Genomic DNA, 21,987 nt, shown 5'->3' on the forward strand with positions numbered 1-21,987 from the left:
ACCCCCACACGGTGCAGCCTACCTTGGAAGCTCCCCAGCGATTCCTCCGGGCCGTCTCCATTGGCTGGCCAGGACAGGCGGCCCCGCCCCTTTGCCCGCCGCGGGACCCGGGGGCCCGCCGTCAATCTGCCCAGGTGGGAGCGGTGATTGGCCGCGGGGCCCGCCCCCCAGAAAACTCCGCCGGGCTTGCGTAGGCTGCGCGCTCGGGGAGGGAGGGGCGCGGTACCGCGTCAGGAGCCACCGCTGTCCCGGTCAGCACGCCAGGCCGCAGTTGGTCACTCCTGCAGCCCGCCTGCTGGGCAGGGCCGGCCCGGCCCGGCCATGGAGTCCTACGACATCATCGCCAACCAGCCCGTGGTCATCGACAACGTGAGGCTCGGCAGCCGGGGGGAGGGCGCACGCGGCAGTGCACGCGGGGACCCCCGACAGACTCGGCTGGTCCCTCTAGCTCACTGCCCGCCCGCCACCCCTGCCGGCCGTCCCCACCTGGCCCTGTAGTTGGGGCCACGGGGCCAGCCCCCCGCTGGCGCGGCGGAACCCCAGCCCGAGCCCTCCCTGAGCCGGGCGGGGAGGTCCGTAGAAGAAGGGGGTCCCATCGTTCTGGCGGCCCTTGGTCAGCATCCCGAGAGGTGGGGTGACAGTCGGGCGGCCCGGCCGAGGCACCCCGGACCTTTCTCAGTTGAGAGTGGGGTTGCTGGGCAGGTTTCGACCCCAGCCCCTTTACCCCTTCTCAGGCTGTGGCCCTGGCTGTCCTCTTGCACACTGCTGGCCCCATCTTTTGGAGAAGGTTGGCCTGGGGACCTCTACAACAGCTCTTTCCAAGTGCTGCACCCCCAGGCAGCACTACCAGAGTGGGCAGGCCCTACTGCGCCCTTTTCCTGGGACTGGGGAAAATACAAGTTAAGCTCTGCCCACCACATAGCCGCCGCCACCTGGCTGACCACTTGGCTACTTTGACCCTCTCCTTAAGTGCTCCCCGAGCCAAGCAGAAGTTCCACAGCCGGCAGGGCAGTGGAGAGAATTCAGGACTCCTCTTCCCAGGACCCTTAGCAGTTTGGGAACATTGTCTGCAAACCTCAGAGGAAAGTTGCCTGGCTTCATTGTGGTTTGTCCTTCAGCACTGGGGCTCAGCATGTTTTCTGGTCCACGGGAAGAAAATGAAGGGCAGGGATCTGTGGATCTGCCCCTAGCTGGGTATCTGCCTCTGGTGTGTGGGCCTTGGAGTTTTTGATAATGACTCACTTCTCTTTCTGGGATCTGTCTCCCTGTAATCCCTGAACGGCTGTCTTTTTTGGAGTACCCATGTACGTGCCCTGAGTCACAGCAGGGGATGTTTAATAAGGCTAGAGCTGGGCTTGGAGGTTGCTCTCCATCAGGCTACAGGAAAGATCAGGCCAGTTCCTTACTTGGCGGGCTAATCAACAAGTTAATGAGTTTAGAGGGCAACCTGTTTGGTTCCTCTGGGCTTCCAGCCCCTCCTGTGTAACTTGGGGATGTTTATTTCTGCTTTGCGGACCCCAAGGGTTGTGATGGAGATCTATGGGAAGAGGGTTTGAGATGCTCATTCCTGCAGTGAGTGGGAGGTTTCTAGACGCCAGGTTCCCTTTAAGATATTCTAAGTCCAGCTTCCGTGCTGGAGCAGTGGCAAGACCAAGCTGTCCTCCTGTAGTCTCTGGAGAAGCCACTTGAGGAGAGGTGCCAGTTGTCCCAGTGAACCCAGTGATCTTCCCCAGCGGGTCCTATATGTGGCCCATGGTTGCTGAGGGGAGGGGGCCAGAGTGTTGCAAAAAGCTTATGGGTTGCTTCTAGCTGGGTTTTGGGAGTAGCTTGTGCAGCTCCTGGCTGGAGCTGACCTTGGAGTGTGCAGACGAGGATGTACTTCATGGTTCCTCCATCTCCACACTAGTGACATTTTGGCCTGGATAATTCTTGGTTATGTGGGGCTGTCTTGTGCCTTTTAAGATGTATAACAGCATCCCTGGCCTCTACCTAGAAGCGAGTGGCAGCCCCCGCTCCCCAGTCTCCAGACGTTGTCAAATTTGGGGGAGGGAATGCAAAATCGCTCCCGGTTTTGAAGCACTGGTGTACTTGTAAATGGCCTTGCCCTCTTGGCAGGATCTCAGGCTGCCACCCCGGGCTGCCATGGTGGGGCAGCAGCCCTCCCCATGGCAAGGCACTGCCTTCATCTGGAGGTGAATGTTGGGAGCTAAACATTGAATTTCTTTGCAGGGTTCGGGGGTGATCAAGGCTGGCTTTGCAGGAGACCAGATTCCCAAATACTGTTTCCCAAACTAGTAAGTGTTGCTCAGGCAGCATCCCTAACCCTTCGGTTTGCTTCCGTAGAGAACGTGGGTCCTGTGTCACAGCTCTCTTTGAGGCCAACTCTTGTCCCCACCTGTAGGGAAGACTCCAGATTTGTGAAGCTGTTGCTCTTAAGGGCGCTGGAAGGAGAAGACCTGTGCTCTGGGCTTCCCCCTCCTCTTTGGAGGCTGATTTTGGTCCCTCCTTTAGCCAGGAAGGAGGAGAAGCCACCAGCATTCCCCTCGGGACAGGGTGTGGTAGCAGCAGCAAGAATAAAAGAGAGACATCTCCAGGAGAGAGACCTAGACTCAGAGGAAAAAGTGGGGAGTTAATGCCACCCCTTCCTCCCGGGAAATGTTTTCTTCAGGGCCCATTTAGTTTCAGACTCTAGAAAATATTTTGTTCAGTCAAGGAGGGTCTTTGCCTGAATGGTGCCAGTGGTGGCAGAGGTGAGGGGGAGGTGAAACCTGGAGAAAGCCTGGAGTGCTTCTCCGGCCACTGTAGCCCATCGGGAAGTTTTCCCTCGGCCGTGTCTCATCTCAAATCCTGGAGGTTTTAGGGTTTAGTGGCCCAAGCCGGGGTGGGGGAGTCCTAAGGCCCCTGAAATGGCTGGCTATATCAAGACAGAGCCAGCCTAAAGCATCCAGTGGGGCCTCAGCTTTCCTTTTGAACTCACGTTGAATGTAATTAAAGGTTCCTCTTGATGTGCAGGGAACTTGGGTCAGATTTTGTAATGGTAGCCCGTCCACTCTGCCAAGAATTGCATCTCTGTTCTGGAAGCCCTGGCAGTGGGAAGGGGCAGGAATGACTGAGTGAGAGAGGGGTGTACACGGGAGCCACAGCCCAGTTTCCTGGGGCCACCCCGCCTTGGTCTGCCCTCCTGAAATCGAGAGCGTGGGCTGAGTCATCGTGGCTACAGAAGCTGACCCTCTGCCAGGGCTGACATTACAGAGCTCTCAGCCGTCTCTGGGAGGGCTGGTGGGAAATGGAAGTGACACCTCGTCTTCTGACCCTGAGCCTTCCGTCCTGCCAAGGCCTGCTCTGTAGTCCCGTGGCCCATAGGCCTAGCTTCTGGCCTTTGCCCCGTGGCCACCTCCTGATGCTTTGAGTACAGTTACCCTCTTGACCATTGGAGTTGGACTTTGGTCTTCCTGGACTGGGCTCAGCTGTGCCCCCTGCCCACCTCCCTGACCTCTCCTGTCTTCGCAGTGTCGGGCGCCCCAAACACATGCGGGTGATGGCTGGAGCCCTGGAAGGGGACCTCTTCATCGGACCAAAAGCAGAGGTAATACCTGTGGAGCCTGCCTTTTTCTGGGTTTGGGGGTCTTCATTGTCCCAGGAGCCTTGACTGGTGATCAGAGCTGTACCGCCAGAGAGGGCCCTGGGCGTCTGTTCTCTGAGGCCATCTGCCACCCTCTCTGGTCCTGGCCTTGGAGACTGGCTGGGCTCTGAGAGCCTGAGAAGCAGTTGGACAGATGAACCTGTGCTGGGTTCAGGACCTGTCATGGGGCATGGGGACACCCGGCGAGCGGATGAAGGGGCAGCTCCCAGGCGGGCGGGGAGCAGTTGCTGGGTGAATGTCTGGTGCCACAGCTGGCCTCCCCCCTCCGCAGGAGCACCGGGGGCTGCTGACCATCCGCTACCCCATGGAGCACGGAGTGGTGCGGGACTGGAACGACATGGAGCGCATCTGGCAGTACGTCTACTCCAAGGACCAGCTGCAGACCTTCTCCGAGGAGGTGGGGCAGCGGCCCCTCCCGCCGGGGGGCCCAGTTCTCCCTGTGGTGTCCTCTCCCTGCCCACGGCATCCCAGTCAGGCTTCCTCGTTTCCTCTGGCTTTGTCAGGGCCTGCCACCTCTGTGTTGCGTGGGCCTGGGTCCACACAGTCCGTGGCCGCCGAGCAGAATTTCCCAGGGAGCGCTGGATCTTTGGAAGAGTAAAACTACTGGCAGATGATGGGCTTGTGCCGTCGGGAGGGATGGCAGGCCGCAGCTTCATGTGCTCACAGGGGCGGGTGGCTCTCTGGAAGGATCATTGCAGCGCCAGCACGCTGTCTTTGCACCTGCCGGCAACTCTGGCGTCTCTTGCAGCATCCTGTTCTTCTCACGGAAGCTCCGCTCAACCCATGTAAGAACCGGGAGAAGGCGGCAGAGGTGTTCTTCGAGACCTTCAACGTGCCAGCCCTGTTCATCTCCATGCAGGCCGTGCTTAGCCTGTGAGTGCTCCCTAAGCCCTGCGGCCCCTCCATCTCCGTCCTCCCTGGGGGCAGCCTCCTGCTCGGGATGACCAGGCATCTGACTTCCCTGTAGAAACAACCCCCTGATGACCGTCCCTTTAGGGAGTCCCGCGGGTCCCTTTTTCAGACCAGATGATGCACATGTCCCGGGGTCCCTTCCAGGGGTGAGGAGGTCCCCATGCCTCAGTGGCTGAGGTGAAGGGATGCTGACCTGGTGACAGGTATGCAACAGGACGCACGACGGGAGTCGTTCTGGACTCAGGGGATGGGGTCACTCACGCCGTCCCCATCTACGAGGGCTTTGCCATGCCACACTCCATCATGCGGGTGGACATCGCCGGCCGCGACGTCTCCCGCTACCTCCGGCTGCAGCTGCGCAAGGAGGGGGTTGACTTTCACACCTCGGCTGAGTTTGAGGTTGTCCGGACCATCAAAGAGGTGACGCAGGGCAGGAGGTGGGGAACGGGGCGGGGGGTGGTCGGACCCGGCGTAAGGTTGAGCCCTGGGTGCGGGTGTCCCGGTTGCCGCCTCCTGAGGGCTGTGTCCCTGCCCACTGCAGCGGGCCTGCTACCTGTCCATCAGCCCGCAGAAGGATGAGGCTCTGGAGACGGAGAAGGTGCAGTACACCTTGCCAGACGGCAGCACCCTCGACGTAAGTTGCCAGGCCAGCCCCGGGCGGGGGCAGGAGTGATGCCAGGACCTGGAGGAGGAGGAGGAGGCCTGTCTGCCTCAATCTTGTGTTCCCAAGGTGGGGCCAGCGCGCTTCCGGGCCCCCGAGCTGCTGTTCCAGCCAGACCTGATAGGGGATGAGAGTGAGGGGCTCCACGAGGTGCTGGCCTTCGCCATCCACAAGTCTGACATGGACCTTCGCCGGACGCTGTTCGCCAACATCGTGCTCTCCGGTGGCTCCACACTTTTCAAAGGTACCACAGTTGGGAGGTGGTAGTATGACTTGGAGGCCAAGGGCAGCTGGACCCTCAGACTGCATCCTGCTTCCTAGAAGCCTGGGAGATGGCCCATTTCCTGTTGGTTTTTTGGGTGCTCAGTTTTTGTTTTTTTTAAGAGAAAGATTTAAAATTAAATTTTGTTTACTTTGTAAATAGGTGATAAGTTTAACGAGGTCTAAAATGTATTAGATGAAGTCTGCCTTCTCCCATTGTCCTGGTCACCCAGTTCCCTCCCCACAGGAATTGTTAGTTTCTCAGGTAACACCTGTGCATGAATAAGCACTCCCTTTTTACACAGACCTTAGTGTACTGAAGCTCCACGCCATGTATTTTTGACTTTGCACCACATCCAGAAGATCTTTCCTAGAGTGTAAGTTCTCTTATCTGGCCGTATGGGATGGATGTGCCATTTAACCGTTAACTGCGGATGGCCTTGCGGATGGTGAAATTCTTTCTGATCACAAAGATGCTGCAATGGTTGACCTCATACACTGTTACTTCACGTGATGAGAACATACCTAAAAGAAAAATCCTAGGACTAGAATTGCTGAGGAAGAGGGTGCGTATGTGCATTTGTTACCTGGTAGATATCACCAGAGTTTCCCTCCTGAGAGGCTGTGCCACTTTCACCCCCATCAGTTATGGACGAGAGTCCCCCGGCGCCGTCCCGACACTGTGTGTGTTTGCCCATCTGCTGGGTAGAAGTGGGAGGCGTGTTCTCCTGACTCGTCATTCGCCTTCGCCTTTGCCTTTGCTTCTGGCGGTTTTGGCTCCAGAGCAGCGGGGGAGGGAGAGTGTAGGGGTCGGGCAGAGCTGAGTGACTTGGGGTTCTATCTCATGCTGCCTTCCTGAGGAAGGAAGCTGGGCCCACCTGTAGGCATGCTGCTGGATCTTTTATGCCTTTGGGGTGGCTTGCCCTTACCCTTAATCCTGGCAAGAATGACAAAAACAAGCGTGGCAGCACCTGGGGCTGGGGCACCAGAGGTTGGATGCGGGGGAGCTAGTGGTAAAGGGTTGGATGTGGACCCCCAGTTCAGCCAGCCTTGTGTTCACAGGCTTTGGCGACCGATTACTAAGTGAAGTAAAGAAGCTTGCCCCCAAAGACGTCAAAATCAAGGTGAGGTTATGGAGAGTCCCCATGGGGCATGGGGGTGCTGGGCAACCTGAACCCGAGGAGGAAAGAGCAAGAACCACCCTCAGATGCCCTCTGCCTTCCAGGCCCAGCCCAGCCCTGCTGCTCCCCCTGCTGCCAGCTGAGGCACTTGCTGCCTGGCCTCGGGCACTGGGAGAAAGGCCCCCCCTCCCTGAGGCTGGGACTGGGGCTTCTGTGCGGGGGTGGGGCAGTCACGTTGCCGCTTGCTCCCTCTAGATCTCAGCCCCTCAGGAACGGCTGTACTCCACGTGGATCGGGTGAGGCGGGGCTCACGGGGAGGGCTCTGGGAGGAGACCACTGTGCCCTGGACACTTCTCCCCGGGTTGGCCCAGGCCAGGTGGAGGTGGGTGGGTTTCCCTCCCAGGTAAGGGAAGTGGAGCTCTGGGCGCCCAGGGAGGGCGATTGGCTCAGCCCTCAGGTCCACAAGACTGCTCTCCCTCCCTCGTCACAGTGGCTCCATCCTGGCCTCGCTGGACACTTTTAAGAAGATGTGGGTGTCCAAAAAGGAATACGAAGAGGATGGCTCGCGGGCTATTCATCGTAAAACCTTCTAGCGCCCAAGGAGGAAGGTGTAGCATTGGGAAGATGGGAGGAAAGGGGAGCCAGAGTCCTTAACCCTTTCTGGTCCGGTTCACATACTAGGCCTCGGGGCCCCCTGCATGCCCTGAACCCCCGGCAAGTGGTGCAACAATGCTTCCCTGCAGCCCTCCGCACACACACACGCACACACAGTAACATTAGCTGCATGGATGGGAGGCTTGAGCTGGAAGATGGGAATTGAGGGGCCCAGCTTTGGGCGGTTCTGGGTGTCCCCCTTGGCAGAACCAGTTAGGCCCATGACTCTCTGCTGCCCCGAGCTCCAAGGCCAGACACCCAAATACCCCCATTTTCTCCGACAGGGCCAGAGTGCCTGGATGCCTGTATAACTAGCCTTGGGGAGTGGGGTGGAGGAGGGGGCAGCCAGCAGCTCCCTGCCGGTGTGTCACTGCTTCTCATGCCTCCTCCTCTTCCTGACCCAACAGAGTAGCCCGGAGAGCCACACCTAGGCATCCCTGACCCTTTCACACTCTGTTCTCCCATCTTTCTGGATGGGTGCCTTGGTGTAGACTGAGTTCTTGTCAGTCTTCTTCCGTCCCCCATAGGAGTCTGGACTGGAGTCCGACCCTTTGGAGCCAGAGCAGAGGATGCACTGGGTTTGGGCGGCCGCAGCATGTTGCGTTCTCCCCTTCAAAGCACTTCAGTGACTTGCTGCTTCCTGTCCTTTACACCAGTACCTGGGACAGGAAGGGTGAATGTCTTCATTTGTTGAAGGGAAGCCACTTAATCACAAGTCAGACCTAGTGGGGGTGAGGAGGGCACACTTCCTCCTCCCACCTCTCCCACAGAAGAGGTCTTCATTTACCTTGTGGCCAGGACCCCCATCTCCCTCTTCCACAAATGTACAATAATTTAACACAGTTGCCTGAAAAAAATTTTTTTGTAAATCATTATAGTAATAATTATGGACAAGGCCCAGTGTGTGGCTCTGTTTTCTTGTGGTTCTTTGCACTGTTGTTTGCTCATCCATCCCTGAGGACCAAAGCAGCACGGCACTGGCTGTAGCTCAGAAGCCTGAGATTTCAGTGGTTGGCGGGGCAGCGTGGCACGGGAGGCCCCAGGAGGCTGGGCTGTCAACCTGGTGGCTGAATTCCCCAGCCTCTTGACACGCTTGCTGCAGTCTGCCAGGAGAACAGGCTGCCTTTCTCCCCTTTATTCTTGGATGGGGCCTTGTGGCAGGCGGGGCTGGGGCTGGGTGCATCCACGCCCTCACCTGTTCTGTTTGAGCACCTCTGCTGCCCGGCTCAGATGTAGCTGAGGCCAATAGACCAACACTGATACAGGATCCAAGTTCAGCCAAGTCAGGAAGCGGGGTGATGGGAGAGATGTAGAAGGCTGTATCGATGAGCTGGGCTCTGAGAGAGTAAGCTGAGCAGCAAGGACAGGAAGGGCAGTGGACAGAGAGGGAGCAGTGAGAAGTGAGTGGAGAGTGTCTACCCTCTCCTTCCTCATCAAGTACTTACATCAAGAACACCTACAGTATGTCCAGGAGGTGCCTTGTGTTTGGAGCCCGCGATAAACAAGACATATCTTTGCCCCTAAAAACACAGATCAGGGGAGAAAGATACACAGGGCATTTCAGTACAGAGCTGGGGGGCCAAGAGGAGGGGCATCTAAGCCAGCAGGTGGGGCAGGCGGACTTGCATGGGTGTAGGAGGGGTTTGCCAGGTAAAGAGGGGGTGTTCCTGGGAGAAATAAGAGTTCAAGGAGACGCCTGGGACCAGTGGGGCTAGAAAAAAAGGACATGGGCCCAAGCGGGGCTAAGGCGCAGGGCAGCGTGAGTGGCCTCTGGCTATAATGTGAGGTAAACCAGAGGGTAAGTTGGGGCCAGCATGTAGGGGGCCTCGGGAGGGTTTTTAGCTGTGTCCTGAGTGACGGGCAGTCAGTCAGGGGCGCATGGTTATTATAGCTGTGTGTTGAAGGCGATGGACTTGGTGGGGCTGAGGGAGGGCCTGGAACTCAAGAGATCAGGCAGGAGGGGAGACGTCACTGAGTCAGGCCTGTCTTCAGAGAACATTTTGTGAGGCTTTGTGGTCACAGCGTGCCTGTCCCCAAGGGGAAACAGAATTTACAGAGAGACCTTTGTTTGGGGTTCTGTTTATGGTACCACTTTCTCCCAAGCACACAGGCTTAGAGCCTTGTCACTTTGCCTTCTCCCTCCTCTTACCTTCCCCACGTTCTGTCAGTTGCCAGGTTCTGTTGGTTCTGTAGCGCCTTTCCCACCTGGTTTCTTTTCCACAGTAGCCACCGCCACCACCCTAGCTCATGACCACAGCTCCATCCTCCCCACCCAATCCATTTGCCCTTGGATCTAAAGCCCAGATAGCCTTGGTTCTGCCACTTCCTAATCCAAAATGTCAGGCAGTTCTCCACTGCTTGGTGAAATAAAACTGGATTGATGCGAAACTGCTGGTGAAATTGCCCTCATGAGCTATGCATTGTTGCGTTTAATTGTGGCCCTTTGGAGTCTTGTTCCTTCCCTGTGTTAGGCTTAGGCATTGTCATGCCCTGATTTGCCTGCCAGCCTCTACTCATGGTCTTCTGTCTGCTGGGAATGACTTTCCCTAATGTCTGTCAAAATCCCATCCTTTAAGGCCGAGCAACAGTCTCCCTACTCCCTCTCCTGCAGGGATGGTGTGGTTACAGAGCTCTAGCCCTGCTGGGTTTCTCACTGTTGGAAAAAAGCTACAGATGAGACGGTGATAAGGCTAGAATGAACCCTGTGGTGTTGGATGGGGATTGGGGGTAGTATGAGCTCATGGCTTTTATCATACATACAGAAAGATACTGAAGTAAATGGGTTAGAATATGTGTGGGTATATTTCTTAGCACTGTCTGCTCAGAGGGCCTAGAGACAATGACACCCCAGTGGCAATAAGCACAGATAGTATCCAGATCTTGGTTTCTAAATACAATTCTTCAATAAAAGGAACCAGAGGTCCTTGGAGAAATTGCAGACCTGGGGCAGAGAAAGTATAAAATGAGCCTAGCCTAGAATATCCTGTGGTACTGTAAAGGAAGGAAGTGCTCAAAAAAGAAGATGGCCTCTCTGAAGGACTCGGGAAACAACTGGCAGGAGCACCCAGTGGTCAGATTTGTATTATACTGGATATATTTGTACTATACTGGATTATATTTGTATTATGCTGGATTATATTTGTATTATACTGGATTATATTTGTATTATACTGGGTTATATTTGTATTATACTGGATTATAAGTCATAGAATAAAATAGTCATGAGTCCAGTCTGAGATCAATCATGGGGGAGAAGGGACAGTTCTTACTTGTAGAATTCCAATTAATGAATGTAGAAGGAATAACAGAAAATCACTGTTAGGCAAACACCACAGTTATCATTGCTGCAGGCAAAAATGGATGCAAAAACTAGTAAGCAAAAAATAAGGATATTTGCGCTGTCTCAAAGTATCTCCCCATGAGGTAGTTACTAATTAAAAAAGGAAAAATAGTAACCTTACAGTGGAGAAACCTAGTAGGTATCACCTTAACCAAATGATCAAAGTTTACATCCCCGGTAATCACTATCTTGACGTGATGCATTAAGAGACGGCAATGTTACCTGTGTATTCTTGGATAACCTCCACCTAACCAGGAGCAAACAGCAGGCGAACCCAAACTGAGGGCATTCTATAAATCAGTGGACCAGCGATCTTGTTCAAAAGTGACAGATTATAAAGACAAAGACTGAGGAACTGTCACAGGTTTGAGGAGACCAAGGAGGTATGACAGTGAAATGCAACATGAGATTCTGATCAGAAAAGGACCTTACTGAAAAAGCCGGCAAAATCAGTTAATAGTACTGTATCAATGTGAATTTCCTGGTTTCAGTCACTGTACTATGTGTTAATGTCATAGGTTAATGTTAGCAGAAACTGGTGAAAGGTAAACAGGAACTCTGTACTATTTTTGCAACTTTTCTATAGGTCTAAAATTATTTCAAAATAAAAACTTAGAGGGGAAAAGCTCAGGCTTGAGCTAAATGGTCTGGATTCACAATCCTGCCACCACAACTAACTAGCTGTGTAATCTGGAGCTGTTCCTAGGTTCCCGCATCTCTAATATGGGGGTGATAATAATAGCACCTACCTCGCGGGTTTAACAGCCTGCAACATTTTGTGCCAGAGAATAAAAGAAGTGCTACGAGAATGATAGGGGCATGTCAAAAGGCCACAGGAGCCCGCTTGAAGAAGCTTCCACTGGTCAAATTTGGAACAAATTAAACATCAAAAAATAATGACAGTTATGAATTATAATTCATTGAATACAATGTGAAAGCATAAGTCTATACTGATATAAATTAATAAATTGAAAGTTCGATGAGGTACAGGGTATTGATATCTCAAAGTATTGCCCTGTAAGATACTTATTAATAATTAAGGGGTGGTGGGGACTTCCCTGATGGCGCAGTGGTTAAGAATCCGCCTGCCAATGCAGGGGACATGGGCTCGAGCCCTGGTCCAGGGAGACCCCACATGCCGCAAAGCAACTAAGCCCATGTGCCATAGCTACTGAGCCCTCACGCCTAGAGCCCGTGCTCCCAACAAGAGAAGCCACCGCAACCAGAAGCCCACACACCGCAACAAAGAGTAGCCCCCACTGACCACAACTAGAGAAAGCCTGTGCGCAGCACCGAAGACCCAAACAGACAAAAATAAATAAATAAATAAAAATTAAAAAAAAAAATTAAGGGGTGGGAATTCCCTGGTGGTCCTGCGCTTTCACTGCTGAGGGCAAGGGTTCAATCCCTGGTCAGGGAATTAAGATCCCGCAAGTCACATAGCATGGCCAAAAAACTAAAATTAAGTTTAAAATAATAATAATATTTGAGGAGCAACTATACAGTGAAGAAACCTGGCAGACATTAAGCAAGTGACCAAAGTGAACACCTCATCAGCAACTGGACAAATCGACGTCATGTGCCCACTGAGAAGCGTCCAGCATCACCTCTGTGTTCCTCCTGCCCAAGATGCATAACCTGAATCCAATCATGAGGAAACATCAGACAAACCTAAGTTCTTGGTGTAATTTTCAAAGCTGTCAGTGTCACAGGAATCAAGGAAAGACTGAAGAACTGTTCCAGAATGGAGAAGGCTAAAGGGACATAACAACTAAAGGTAACAGGAACTGGATTCTTTGCTATAAAGGACGTTATTGGAACATTTAGCAAAACTTGAACAGGGTCTGAGGATTAAATGGTAGAAATGTACAAGTTGTAATTTCCTGATTTTGATAGTCACATTGCAGGGTATAGGACAGAATGTCTTTGTAGGAAATGCACACTAACCTGTGATGGGGCATCAGATAGCAACTTACTCAAGTGGTTCCAGAAAAAAAGATCTTTGTACTTTCAGGTTGTTTAATAAATACCATTAGAGAGATACCTGTATTCTTTCCTAGTGAGGAGAGACAGGATCCAATTTCTGAGCTGCTAAATGGCTGGATGGAGCCCATTTCTACCCACAGGCAAAGGTCTGGCGCTCCTAGTTTAGGGTGTTACATTTCCTCTTTGCCCCTAGGGCTCCCAGTTACCAACAGGCAAGAAAAAGAGCTCTTCATGCTTTTGTGCTTTTGTGGTTAGCCTGAGGTAGAGGTTCTCTGCCTTGGCGGCATGTTGAAAGCACTTGGGGAACTTTATAAAGTAATAATGCCTGGGTCTCACCCCCAGAGACTCTGCTTCAGTGGTCCGGGTGTGAGCCGGGTATGGGGAACAAAAATATACCCAGGTGATTCTAATGTGCAGCGAAATTTGAGACCCACTAACTCAGGAGACAGGACTTGAATTCACTGATCTACTGATGCCATTAAAGCATTACAGTTCTATAGAAGTCTGTCATGGGTCTCACTGCACTGAAATCAATGTGGCAGCAGGGCTGTGTTTCTTTGTGGAGACTGGGGGAGAATCATTTCCTTGCTTTTCCCAGCTTCTAGAGGTTAACTGCATTCCTTAGCCTGTGATCCCCTTTTTCCATCTTTAAACCAGTAACATTGCATCCCTCTGACGATTCTTCCACAGTCACATCCTCCTGACTCTCATTCTTCTGCCGCCCTTGTGATTACTGGGCCCACCTGGATAATCCAGGTTACTCTCCCTATTTTAAGGTCAGCTGATTAGCAACCTTAATTCTGTCTGCAATCTTAACAACCTTTTACTGTTCGACCTAACATATTCACAGGTTCTGGGATTAGGACATGGACATCTTTGGGGGACCATTATTCTGCCACCACAGTCTGGAAATATATGGAGATTTTTCTTTCTTAGGGGAAAACTGGTTAAAATTTTTAAAAGAGAAAAGCAAGGGGGTATCTAAGGCAATCTACAGATTCAATGAAATCCCTATCAAAATACCAGTGGCATTTTTCACAGAACTAGAAGAAATCAGAGTTTGTATGGAACTACAAAAGACCCTGATAGCCAAAGCAATCTTGAGAAAGAAGAACGAAGATGGATGTGTCATACTCCCTGATTTTAATCTATACTTCAAAGCTACAGCAATCAATACAGTATGGCACTGGCACAAAAACAGACACATATGTCAATGAAACAGATTTGTATCAAAAAAACAAAAAGTCTGCCTACTGAATGGGAGAAGATATTTACAAATAATATATCCAATAAGGGTTAATATCCAAAATAGATGAAGAACTCATACAACTCAACATCAAAAAAACAAACAACTTAATTAAAAAATGGGCAGAGGACCTGAATAGATATTTTCCCAAACACATGTAGATGGCCAATAGACTCATGAAAAGATGCTCAACATCACTAATCATCAGGGAAGTGCAAATCAAAATCACAATGAGATAACATCTCACACCTATCAGAATGGCTATCAGCAAAAAGGCAATAACTAATTTGGCAAGGATGTGGAGAAAAGGAAACCCTTGTGCACTATTGGTGAGAATGTATATTGGTGCAGCCACTATGGAATTTTCTCAAAAAATTAAAAATAGAACTGCCATATGATCCAGCAATTTCACTTCTGGGTATTTACCCAAAGAAAAAAATTCAAAAAGATATGTGCATACCAATGTTCATTTCAGCATTATTTATAATAGCTAAGATATAGAAGCAACCTAAGTGTCCAACAATAGATGAATATATACATATATGCAATGGAATATTACTCCACCATAAAAAAGAATGAAATATTGCCATTCGTGACAACATCGGTGGACCTAGAGGGTATTATGCTCAGTGAAATAGGTCAAACAGAGAAAGACAAAAACTGTAAGATCTCACTTACATGTGGAATCTAAAAAACAAAATGAAAATAGACTCACAGAAACAGAGAACAGGGGAGGCGGGTAGGAGCAAAATAGGTGAAGGGAATTAAGAGGTACAAACCTCCAGTTGTAAAATGAATAAGCCATGGGGATGTAATTTATAGCATAAAGAATATAGTCAATAAGAGTTTAATAACTTTGTATGGGGACAGATGGTTACTAGACTTATCATGGTGATCATTTCATAATGTAGTACAACTGAAACATAATATTGTAATATATTTCCATTTTAAAAGTTAAAAAATAATAAAGATGCAAGGTGGGCTTGGAGATGAGGGAGGAAGCAGACAGAATAAATAATGATGTGAAGAGTCAAAAAGTCCACTCTAAGCAGAGTTTTGACTGCAAAGGGAGACGGTGAAAAAGGAAAGAGGATGCAGGAGGTGGGCCAGACAAGAGGGCTTGAGGGTAGCACTAAACCAGTCTTCCTGACTGGGAAACTCTTGTTTATAACAGCATTTAAGGTGGGAGTGGTAGGTGGCTATTTAGGTGTCCCCTTCCCAGAGAATGGCCCTGAATGGCAGATAAATGCTTGGACATTTCCTGGAAATGAGATGACAGCCAGGAAAGGAAGTAGTAGCTTTGTACCTTTAAGAGGAGGTAAGGCAAGATGAAGGGAAGAGGCTTCCCTGGTGGCACAGTGGTTGAAAATCCACCTGCCAATACAGGGGACATAGGTTTGAGCCCTGGTCCAGGAAGATCCCACATACCGCGGAGCAACTAAGCCCGTGTGCCACTACTGAGCCTGCACTCTAGAGACCGCGAGCCACAACTACTGAGCCTGCGCACCTAGAGTCCGTGTTCTACAAGAGAAGTCACCGTAGTGAGAAGCCCACGCACCGCAACGAAGAGTAGCCCCCGCTCGCCACAACTAGAGAAAGCCCATGCACAGTAACGAAGACTCAATGCAGCCAAAAGTAAATAAATAAATTTAAATTAAGAAAAAAAGATGAAGGAAAGGGCTTTTCTCTCCCATTATCAATTCAACTTACAGATCTAGTCTGGATCAATTTTGTGGCAATAGTAACCAAAGCCACCTCTATGGCAAATCCCAAAACAAAATATGTACTATTTCCATTTTACAGATAAAACAGCTTTTGAGAAATTAATTGTCCAAGGTGTCACAGGCATAAAGGGACTGAATCGGGCTTTTGTTTCTCTCAACTTTTTTTTTTTTTTGGTTTATTATTATGATAAAGTTCAAACATACACACAAGTAGAAAAACGACAACCCCTCTTTTTTTTTTTTTTTTTTTTTTTTTTTGCGGTACGCGGGCCTCTCACTGTTGTGGCCTCTCCCATTGCGGAGCACAGGCTCAGGACGTGCAGGCTCAGCGGCCATGGCTCACGGGCCCAGCCGCTCTGTGGCATATGGGATCTTCCCGGCCCGGGGCACGAACCCGTGTCCCCTGCATCGGCAGGCGGACTCCCAACCACTGCACCACCAGGGAAGCCCACAACAACCCCTCTTGTACCTGGCTACAATGGATCAGTCATATCCCAAACTACTCTCTTTCTTCTTCTATTTTAAAGTTAATCTCAGACATATTTCACCCCTAAGTACCTCAGTATATATTACTAAAGCATAAAAAAAAAAAACTAATTCCCTTAACATGTCTAAAATTTAATAAGTCCCTAAATACCAAATATCCGTATTTGATATTTTTCTTTACAGTTGATTTTCTCACATCAAGATCCAAACAAGGTCCACGCACTGCTCTTGGTTGGTATCTTCCTCATGTTTCACTTGATAAGTACTCATACCTGTTTTTTTTCTGCTTGCAATTTACTTGAAGAAACTGGCTGCTGGTTTCTGGAATTGTCCCATATTCTAGATTTTGCTGATGGCATCCCCATGAACTATGCTTTGAACCTGGGTCCCTTAAGACTTCAAAGCCAAAACTCTCCCCACAAGGCCACTCTGTCTTTACAACAATGTGAGGACCTACTATCTGCCAGGCTCTTTTTATATATATTATTCCTAACACCTCACAAGGTATTTATTTATTTATTTATATTAAGATGTAACCCACCCTCAGAGAGCAGGCCCCCAGTGACAAAGCTAGATGATGGAGCCAGTATTACAAGTCCAGTCGGCCTGACTCCACAGCCCATTTTCCCCATGCCAGGTGGTAGCTACCACTGCATTAGGGAACTGGCAATCTCGGTGTTCAAAAGCAAGTGGATGGCAAGCTAGTATTAACAGATAGCTATTCCCAACATAATCATCCATTCCTTCCCAAAAAACACAGGAAAGAAATAAGACCAGCCAACTATGGAAGGAGAAGCCAATGTAATGGCTAGTCTTTACTGGAAAGAAGAAACTTTACATCACATTTTGAGTGAGTTAGTGCAGGGGCTCAGTGGGCCAGCTGGTGGGGCACCAGCTTGTAATGGGTTCCACAGCTAGGGCATCGCTGGGCCTCGCCCTTATGCAGCCAGAACCAGATGACAGCACTGTTGTCTTCTTCACCTGAAAGAAAAAAGGTGGCTGAAGGCCATCCAGCCTAGAAGAGGGGACTTTTTCAACGTTAACCTCTCTTCCTCAGACACCTCTGAGACACAGAGTTATGGCTGACACCTTATCAGTTCAAGCTCTCTCCCCATTTTTCAGATGAAGAAACTGAGGCCAAGTTTACCTGTGAGTAAGCTGATCTCTTATCAGAGTCACCACAGGTTCTCACAGTTCCCTGCCTATGCAGAACCCCAAAGCTGGGTCCATCCTGGTATGTACCCCTAGTGCCTAACATGGTGTGTGGCAAAGAGAAAGTACAATAAATATTTTGTAGATGAATACTCCTTCACGCTGCCTCTCCAATGAGGCAGTATTATTGATGTTCCAGGCCTCTTTACCATTAAGGATGACCTACTCGGGCAGAGAGGCCTGAGGGCCAAGACCCTTAGAACAACTTATTTACACACACATCTTCTTTATACACCTACACTCACACACAACAACAGATGTGAAGCAGCTGATAGACATCCTGTATATTAAACAAATATTAAACAAATGGATAAGAAAACAGTGGTGAGGTACTTACAGATGCAGCCCACTATCCGCTTATTGCTGATGGAGGGGACTAAATTAGGGTCTTCCTTGGTACCTGAGGCTGCCTTTGGGGCGAGTATATTGTACGGGTCCTGAAAAACAAATGAAGGACCCATTATGCCAAATGACCCCTACCCTCTAGGGGATAGCAGTACTGTTCCCACAAGCCAGGTTTCCTGGATGGAAGGCTCCCAGAGAGGAGGCCGCTCTGACTCCATCCAAGGCCATGAGCTCCCGAGAAGACACAAGGTTCTCCTCACCAGTCCCTTGCGTGCAGCCAGCATGACCTCCCTCTCCAGCCCAGTGGCCTGCTCATCATCAGTAGGAACACCACCTAAAGGAAAATACGTGAATTATGATGTCGCCTGAAATGATCAAGGAAAATGCACATATGGACATCTCTGCATACTTTTAGTGGGTCCACAGGCTCCTAGAGGTTACCCATACCCACTGACCCCTAAGGACCAGAGTCACGATACCCAAAAGTGGTACACGGGGTGATCCTTTCTTCCTTCGACCATGGAAGCCCATTTTTCGGCACATTTTTTCTAAAACCAGGTCAACCAGAGTCCTAGTGGAGTGCATCGACCTTGAGGCGGGCGCGGGCCTGAAGGGCGGCTTAGCCCCCCCACGTCCCGGATGCAACCCCTGCCCACCAAGGTCAGCCGACGTCTCCGTTTAGGATTTTTTCGCAGAAGGGTCAGTATGGTGGTCAGCAGCAGCGGCGGCCGAGAACAACGGGAGACGCCCGCGGAGTCTGAGGTTCTCGGGTCCGTTGTGGCGGTCACTGGGGCCCGAAGGAGCTGAACGGCCTCAACCCCCCGCTCCTTACTGCCTTAACACCACCCCGGGAGGGCAACGGCACGGGTCCCCGGCGCTCCCAGCAGGCCAAGTACCTCCAGACGCCATAGAGCGCACCACGGAGACTCCACTGGGACCGCGGGCCCTCAGGGCCTGCGCGGCCAGCGCTCCAGCTCCGCGGAGTAACCTTGAAGCCATCACGCCAGCTACAAACACCAGCACTTCCGGGAGCAGGCTCCGCAGGCAGAAGGCACTTCCGGGGGAGGGCTTCTTTCCCCTCCGTGACCACCTTCCGCTTCCTCCCGGCCTGGAGCCCGCCCCACTCACCTGACTCGGCCGGGGGGCGGGGCCGCGGGAAAGGCTGCGCATGCGTAGCTCTGCTTCGTTGCGTCCGCCGTGCAGCCGGGCAGGCGTGGAGGCGGTCAGGGTCTCAATTGTAGGCTTCTGGCGACCCTGCCGTTTACTAACGCTGGGATTAGGTGCAACTCGTTTTGCGTCTGTGGGCCTCAGGATCCTCGTCCGTGGAACGGGTCAACCACACTGGAGTTCCTGTGCTTCTTGCATGATAGTGGTGCTCAGGCAGCATGGAGGCAGCTGATGGAAGACGTGAAGCCAGTGCCTGTCAGGATACTTGCTGCACACCAAACTGTCCAGATTTACGAGTGGACTCTGTGTTAGTTGTGATGCATGCTAATTGTGATGCTGGTTCTCTTGGCAGTGTGTGAGCCACTGCAAACTTGTGGCCCAGCCTACAAGAACTTGGGCAGGACCTGCCCGCAGTCCAAGCATCAGTTTCCTGTTACAGTGGTTTTGAGGTGATGAGGTCCAGGCCTGAGGCGAGGCTGGGGAGGGGGAGGAAGGTAGGGCCAGATTGTGGGCCCCTCCCAGGACCAAAGACCTTGGTGATGTGGGGTGAAGGGGTGGCTACTGGGAGGCTGTTAACTCAGTAGAGGTTAAGGGAGGGGAAGCAGGAAGCGGAGTTGATAATGAAGAATGGAGTCCCAGAACGTACTGGGACGGGAGTTCGGCGTTTAAAACTGAAAACATCTTCCGTAGCTCCCCTATTGCCCACAAGCTAAGATGTGCAAGTTTCTTAGGGTGGGCTTTGTAAACACTGCCTGCCATGGGCTCCTAGGCCCTAGTTCCCATTGTCAGTATAGCCCTGTCACAGTCTGGCTGCATGCAGTATCGGTTTCCCTACCGGATAGAAAACCCCTTCAGAGCAGGAATTATGCACTATTCACCTTTGAATTCTCACTGCCTTGCAGAGACCCGGCATATAATAGGATCAAGTAAATTTTAGTAAATTTATTTTTTGGAGAGAATATACAGAATCAGTTTTGTAGGGCTTCTCCTGGCCCAATGAGGTCAATTTGAGGTAAATTGGGGAGGGTTGAAGTCCCAGGTGTTCCCACCTGTCCCGTGGGGGTTATATTTTCAAAAGGACCTGATGGAGCATTTCTTCACGTGAGCACAGCTGGTCTTCGTGGGTGACCCTCTATCAAGAAAAAAAAAAATCATCTCTAAGGCCAAAGATGTCTTGATCCTCTATAAAGGTGTGTTTTGCTTTTAATGGCTTCTGCTGTTAATCCCTTCTTCCTTACCTCCACTGCACCCCTTCCAAATTAAATTGGGAAAAAATTCCCTTAAGTCCTAGGAATGTTCCCCAAGAATCTATAGTTGATGTGTACTTATGGTTAGATGTTTAATGCTGGAGGGAGAAAAAAGCATTGGTCTGGAAAATAGGTGTTCTGGTATGGAACCCCACCAGCCAACTCAGCAAGTCACTTTTTGTTTTGGCCACCATTTCCTCATCAGTAAAATTATGATTAGACTAGATTAGTATTCCCATGGGAGATTAGTATACTCCCATGGACTCCTGGTCTCCGGATATGCTCTCAGTAAAAAGGACTTGGTCAAGATAGGAAAGTTCTGCATTTGATAACCACCCTTTTGGAGATGAAGACACTAGCATGTTAAAGACTGATGAGGACTGCAACAGAGAATGCTGTTTAATTTTCCCATCATAATTGAGCACTGTTTGCCAAGAAACACCTGCTAACCCAACTCTCAGCGGACCAGGGAGAAATTCTGTTCTGATGTGTTATGGTTCCCTCCTGCCTGACCATAAGATAGTTTATTCCAGGCTATAAAATGGAAATAGAGTTGAGGCTTGTTTCTCCCTCTCACAGTAGGCTTGCCTAATCATAGGATGTTTTTTGCAGGTCTTTGTTTAGCTCACAAAAGCCCTAAGATTATTCAGTCTAAGCTGGTGAGCTCCAAAGTCGGGACCAGGCTCCAGGGCATCCCCACAGGTCCCGCGGACCAGGCTCCAGGGCATCCCCACAGGTCCCGCCCCTGGCTTCCTCGAGCTCTCACCACCCTCCGCTTACAACCCTGCCCTCAAATGTCTCCTTGAGAAACAGATTGGCTTGGGGAACGGCCTCCCACTCCTTCCTACTCCATTGTCTTTGCCAAAATAATAAACTTTTATTGAGTATTATTTTTTACTTCTATAGGAAAATTCCTATAGTGGTCAAAATAAACGCTCATTGTAATAAGTCAAACAACATATATGTTTAAGGAAAAAGTTGATTGTTGACAGTTTCATGTTTATCCTTTTTCTTCCTTTTTCTCTGCTCGGGTTTCTCAAGTTTAGTGCTATTGACATTTGGGGCTGGAAAATTACTTTCAGGGTGTTGTGGGGGGAGGTGCTTTCCCGTGTGCATTGCAGGATGTTCAGCGTCTGTGCCATTAGCGCTCCCCAGTGGTGACAACCAAAAACGTCTTCAGTCATTACCATATGTCCCCTGGAGGGCAAAATTGCCCGATTGAGAATCACGACTCCATTCTCCTACAGTCATATTCAACAAATACACATATTGCGATGTTTCTTAAAAATATACAGAAATATAAATGAATAGAAAATAGAAAAATATATCACTATTATACAAATTATGAGTAAATTCCTTTTTTCACTTAGAAATATTTTGTGGGCATCACAAATCGACACATAGAGATCTGACTCATTTTATGTAGTTGCTGCATAATATTCCCTACTGTGAAAGTACTGCCTATGAATTTACCCAACCATTTTCCTCCTGATGAATATTCAGATGGTTTCTAGTTTTTTGCCTGTCAATGCTGGGATGCACATCTGCAGTATATATAGCCTTATATTCTGGAGTCTTCATTTATGAGGAATAGGGTCAAAGGATGTGTACATCAAATATAAAAATAAATTCTGCCCAAAAAAACAAAAAAAATGTTATTGCAATATATAATATAAAAAATAGTGCAAAAATTTCTATACAGGGTAAGAACAAATCTATGCGCCTTCCAACCAGGTCAAGAGAGCTTTTTTTTTTCGTGGCCACACCGTGTGGTATGTGGTGCGCCCCCTGCAATGGAAGGGCGGAGTCTTAACCACTGGACAGCCAGGTAAGTCCGCAAGAGTCAAGAGAGTTTTGATAGTGTCTGTAAAGCTTTTTTTGTTTTTAAAGAAAGCTCTGCAGAAAATACGGCAAAATATTAATAATTTAAAAATCTACAACGTCATTAAAAAAAAAAATTCTGCCAGACTGTTTTCCCAAAA

The 21,987-nt window shown here is 50.0% G+C and overlaps 2 protein-coding genes across 2 annotated transcripts; one reads left to right on the forward strand and one right to left on the reverse strand.

Moving 5' to 3' along the window:
• Positions 1-203: 203 nt before the first annotated feature.
• Positions 204-8,148, forward strand: ACTR1B (actin related protein 1B). The gene is made up of 11 exons (XM_019931138.3): positions 204-369; positions 2,230-2,294; positions 3,511-3,586; positions 3,915-4,040; positions 4,392-4,516; positions 4,759-4,975; positions 5,097-5,189; positions 5,286-5,460; positions 6,540-6,601; positions 6,854-6,894; positions 7,089-8,148. Exons 1-11 carry the CDS (start codon positions 322-324, stop codon positions 7,189-7,191), a joined length of 1,131 nt encoding a protein of 376 aa, XP_019786697.1. The 5' UTR covers positions 204-321; the 3' UTR covers positions 7,192-8,148.
• Positions 8,149-16,816: 8,668 nt separating this feature from the next.
• Positions 16,817-18,643, reverse strand: COX5B (cytochrome c oxidase subunit 5B). Its single transcript, XM_004326872.4, has 4 exons — positions 18,488-18,643; positions 17,852-17,925; positions 17,584-17,683; positions 16,817-17,015 (listed from the first exon to the last, which is right to left on the reverse strand). Exons 1-4 carry the CDS (start codon positions 18,588-18,590, stop codon positions 16,903-16,905), a joined length of 390 nt encoding a protein of 129 aa, XP_004326920.2. The 5' UTR covers positions 18,591-18,643; the 3' UTR covers positions 16,817-16,902.
• Positions 18,644-21,987: the final 3,344 nt, after the last annotated feature.

Source organism: Tursiops truncatus, chromosome 14, assembly GCF_011762595.2.
Source record: "Tursiops truncatus isolate mTurTru1 chromosome 14, mTurTru1.mat.Y, whole genome shotgun sequence".
NCBI classification, from domain to species: Eukaryota; Metazoa; Chordata; class Mammalia; order Artiodactyla; family Delphinidae; genus Tursiops; species Tursiops truncatus.

Coding starts and splice junctions, on each gene's coding strand:
- COX5B (XM_004326872.4), bottom strand. CDS start 18,590: ATGGCTTCAAGGTTACTCCGCGGAGCTGGAGCGCTGGCCGCGCAGGCC. Junction 17,684..17,851: donor TGGCTGCACGCAAGGGACTG/GTGAGGAGAACC, acceptor TTTGTTTTTCAG/GACCCGTACAATATACTCGC. Junction 17,016..17,583: donor GCGGATAGTGGGCTGCATCT/GTAAGTACCTCA, acceptor TTTTTCTTTCAG/GTGAAGAAGACAACAGTGCT.
- ACTR1B (XM_019931138.3), top strand. CDS start 322: ATGGAGTCCTACGACATCATCGCCAACCAGCCCGTGGTCATCGACAAC. Junction 5,190..5,285: donor CAGACGGCAGCACCCTCGAC/GTAAGTTGCCAG, acceptor TGTGTTCCCAAG/GTGGGGCCAGCGCGCTTCCG. Junction 5,461..6,539: donor TGGCTCCACACTTTTCAAAG/GTACCACAGTTG, acceptor TTGTGTTCACAG/GCTTTGGCGACCGATTACTA.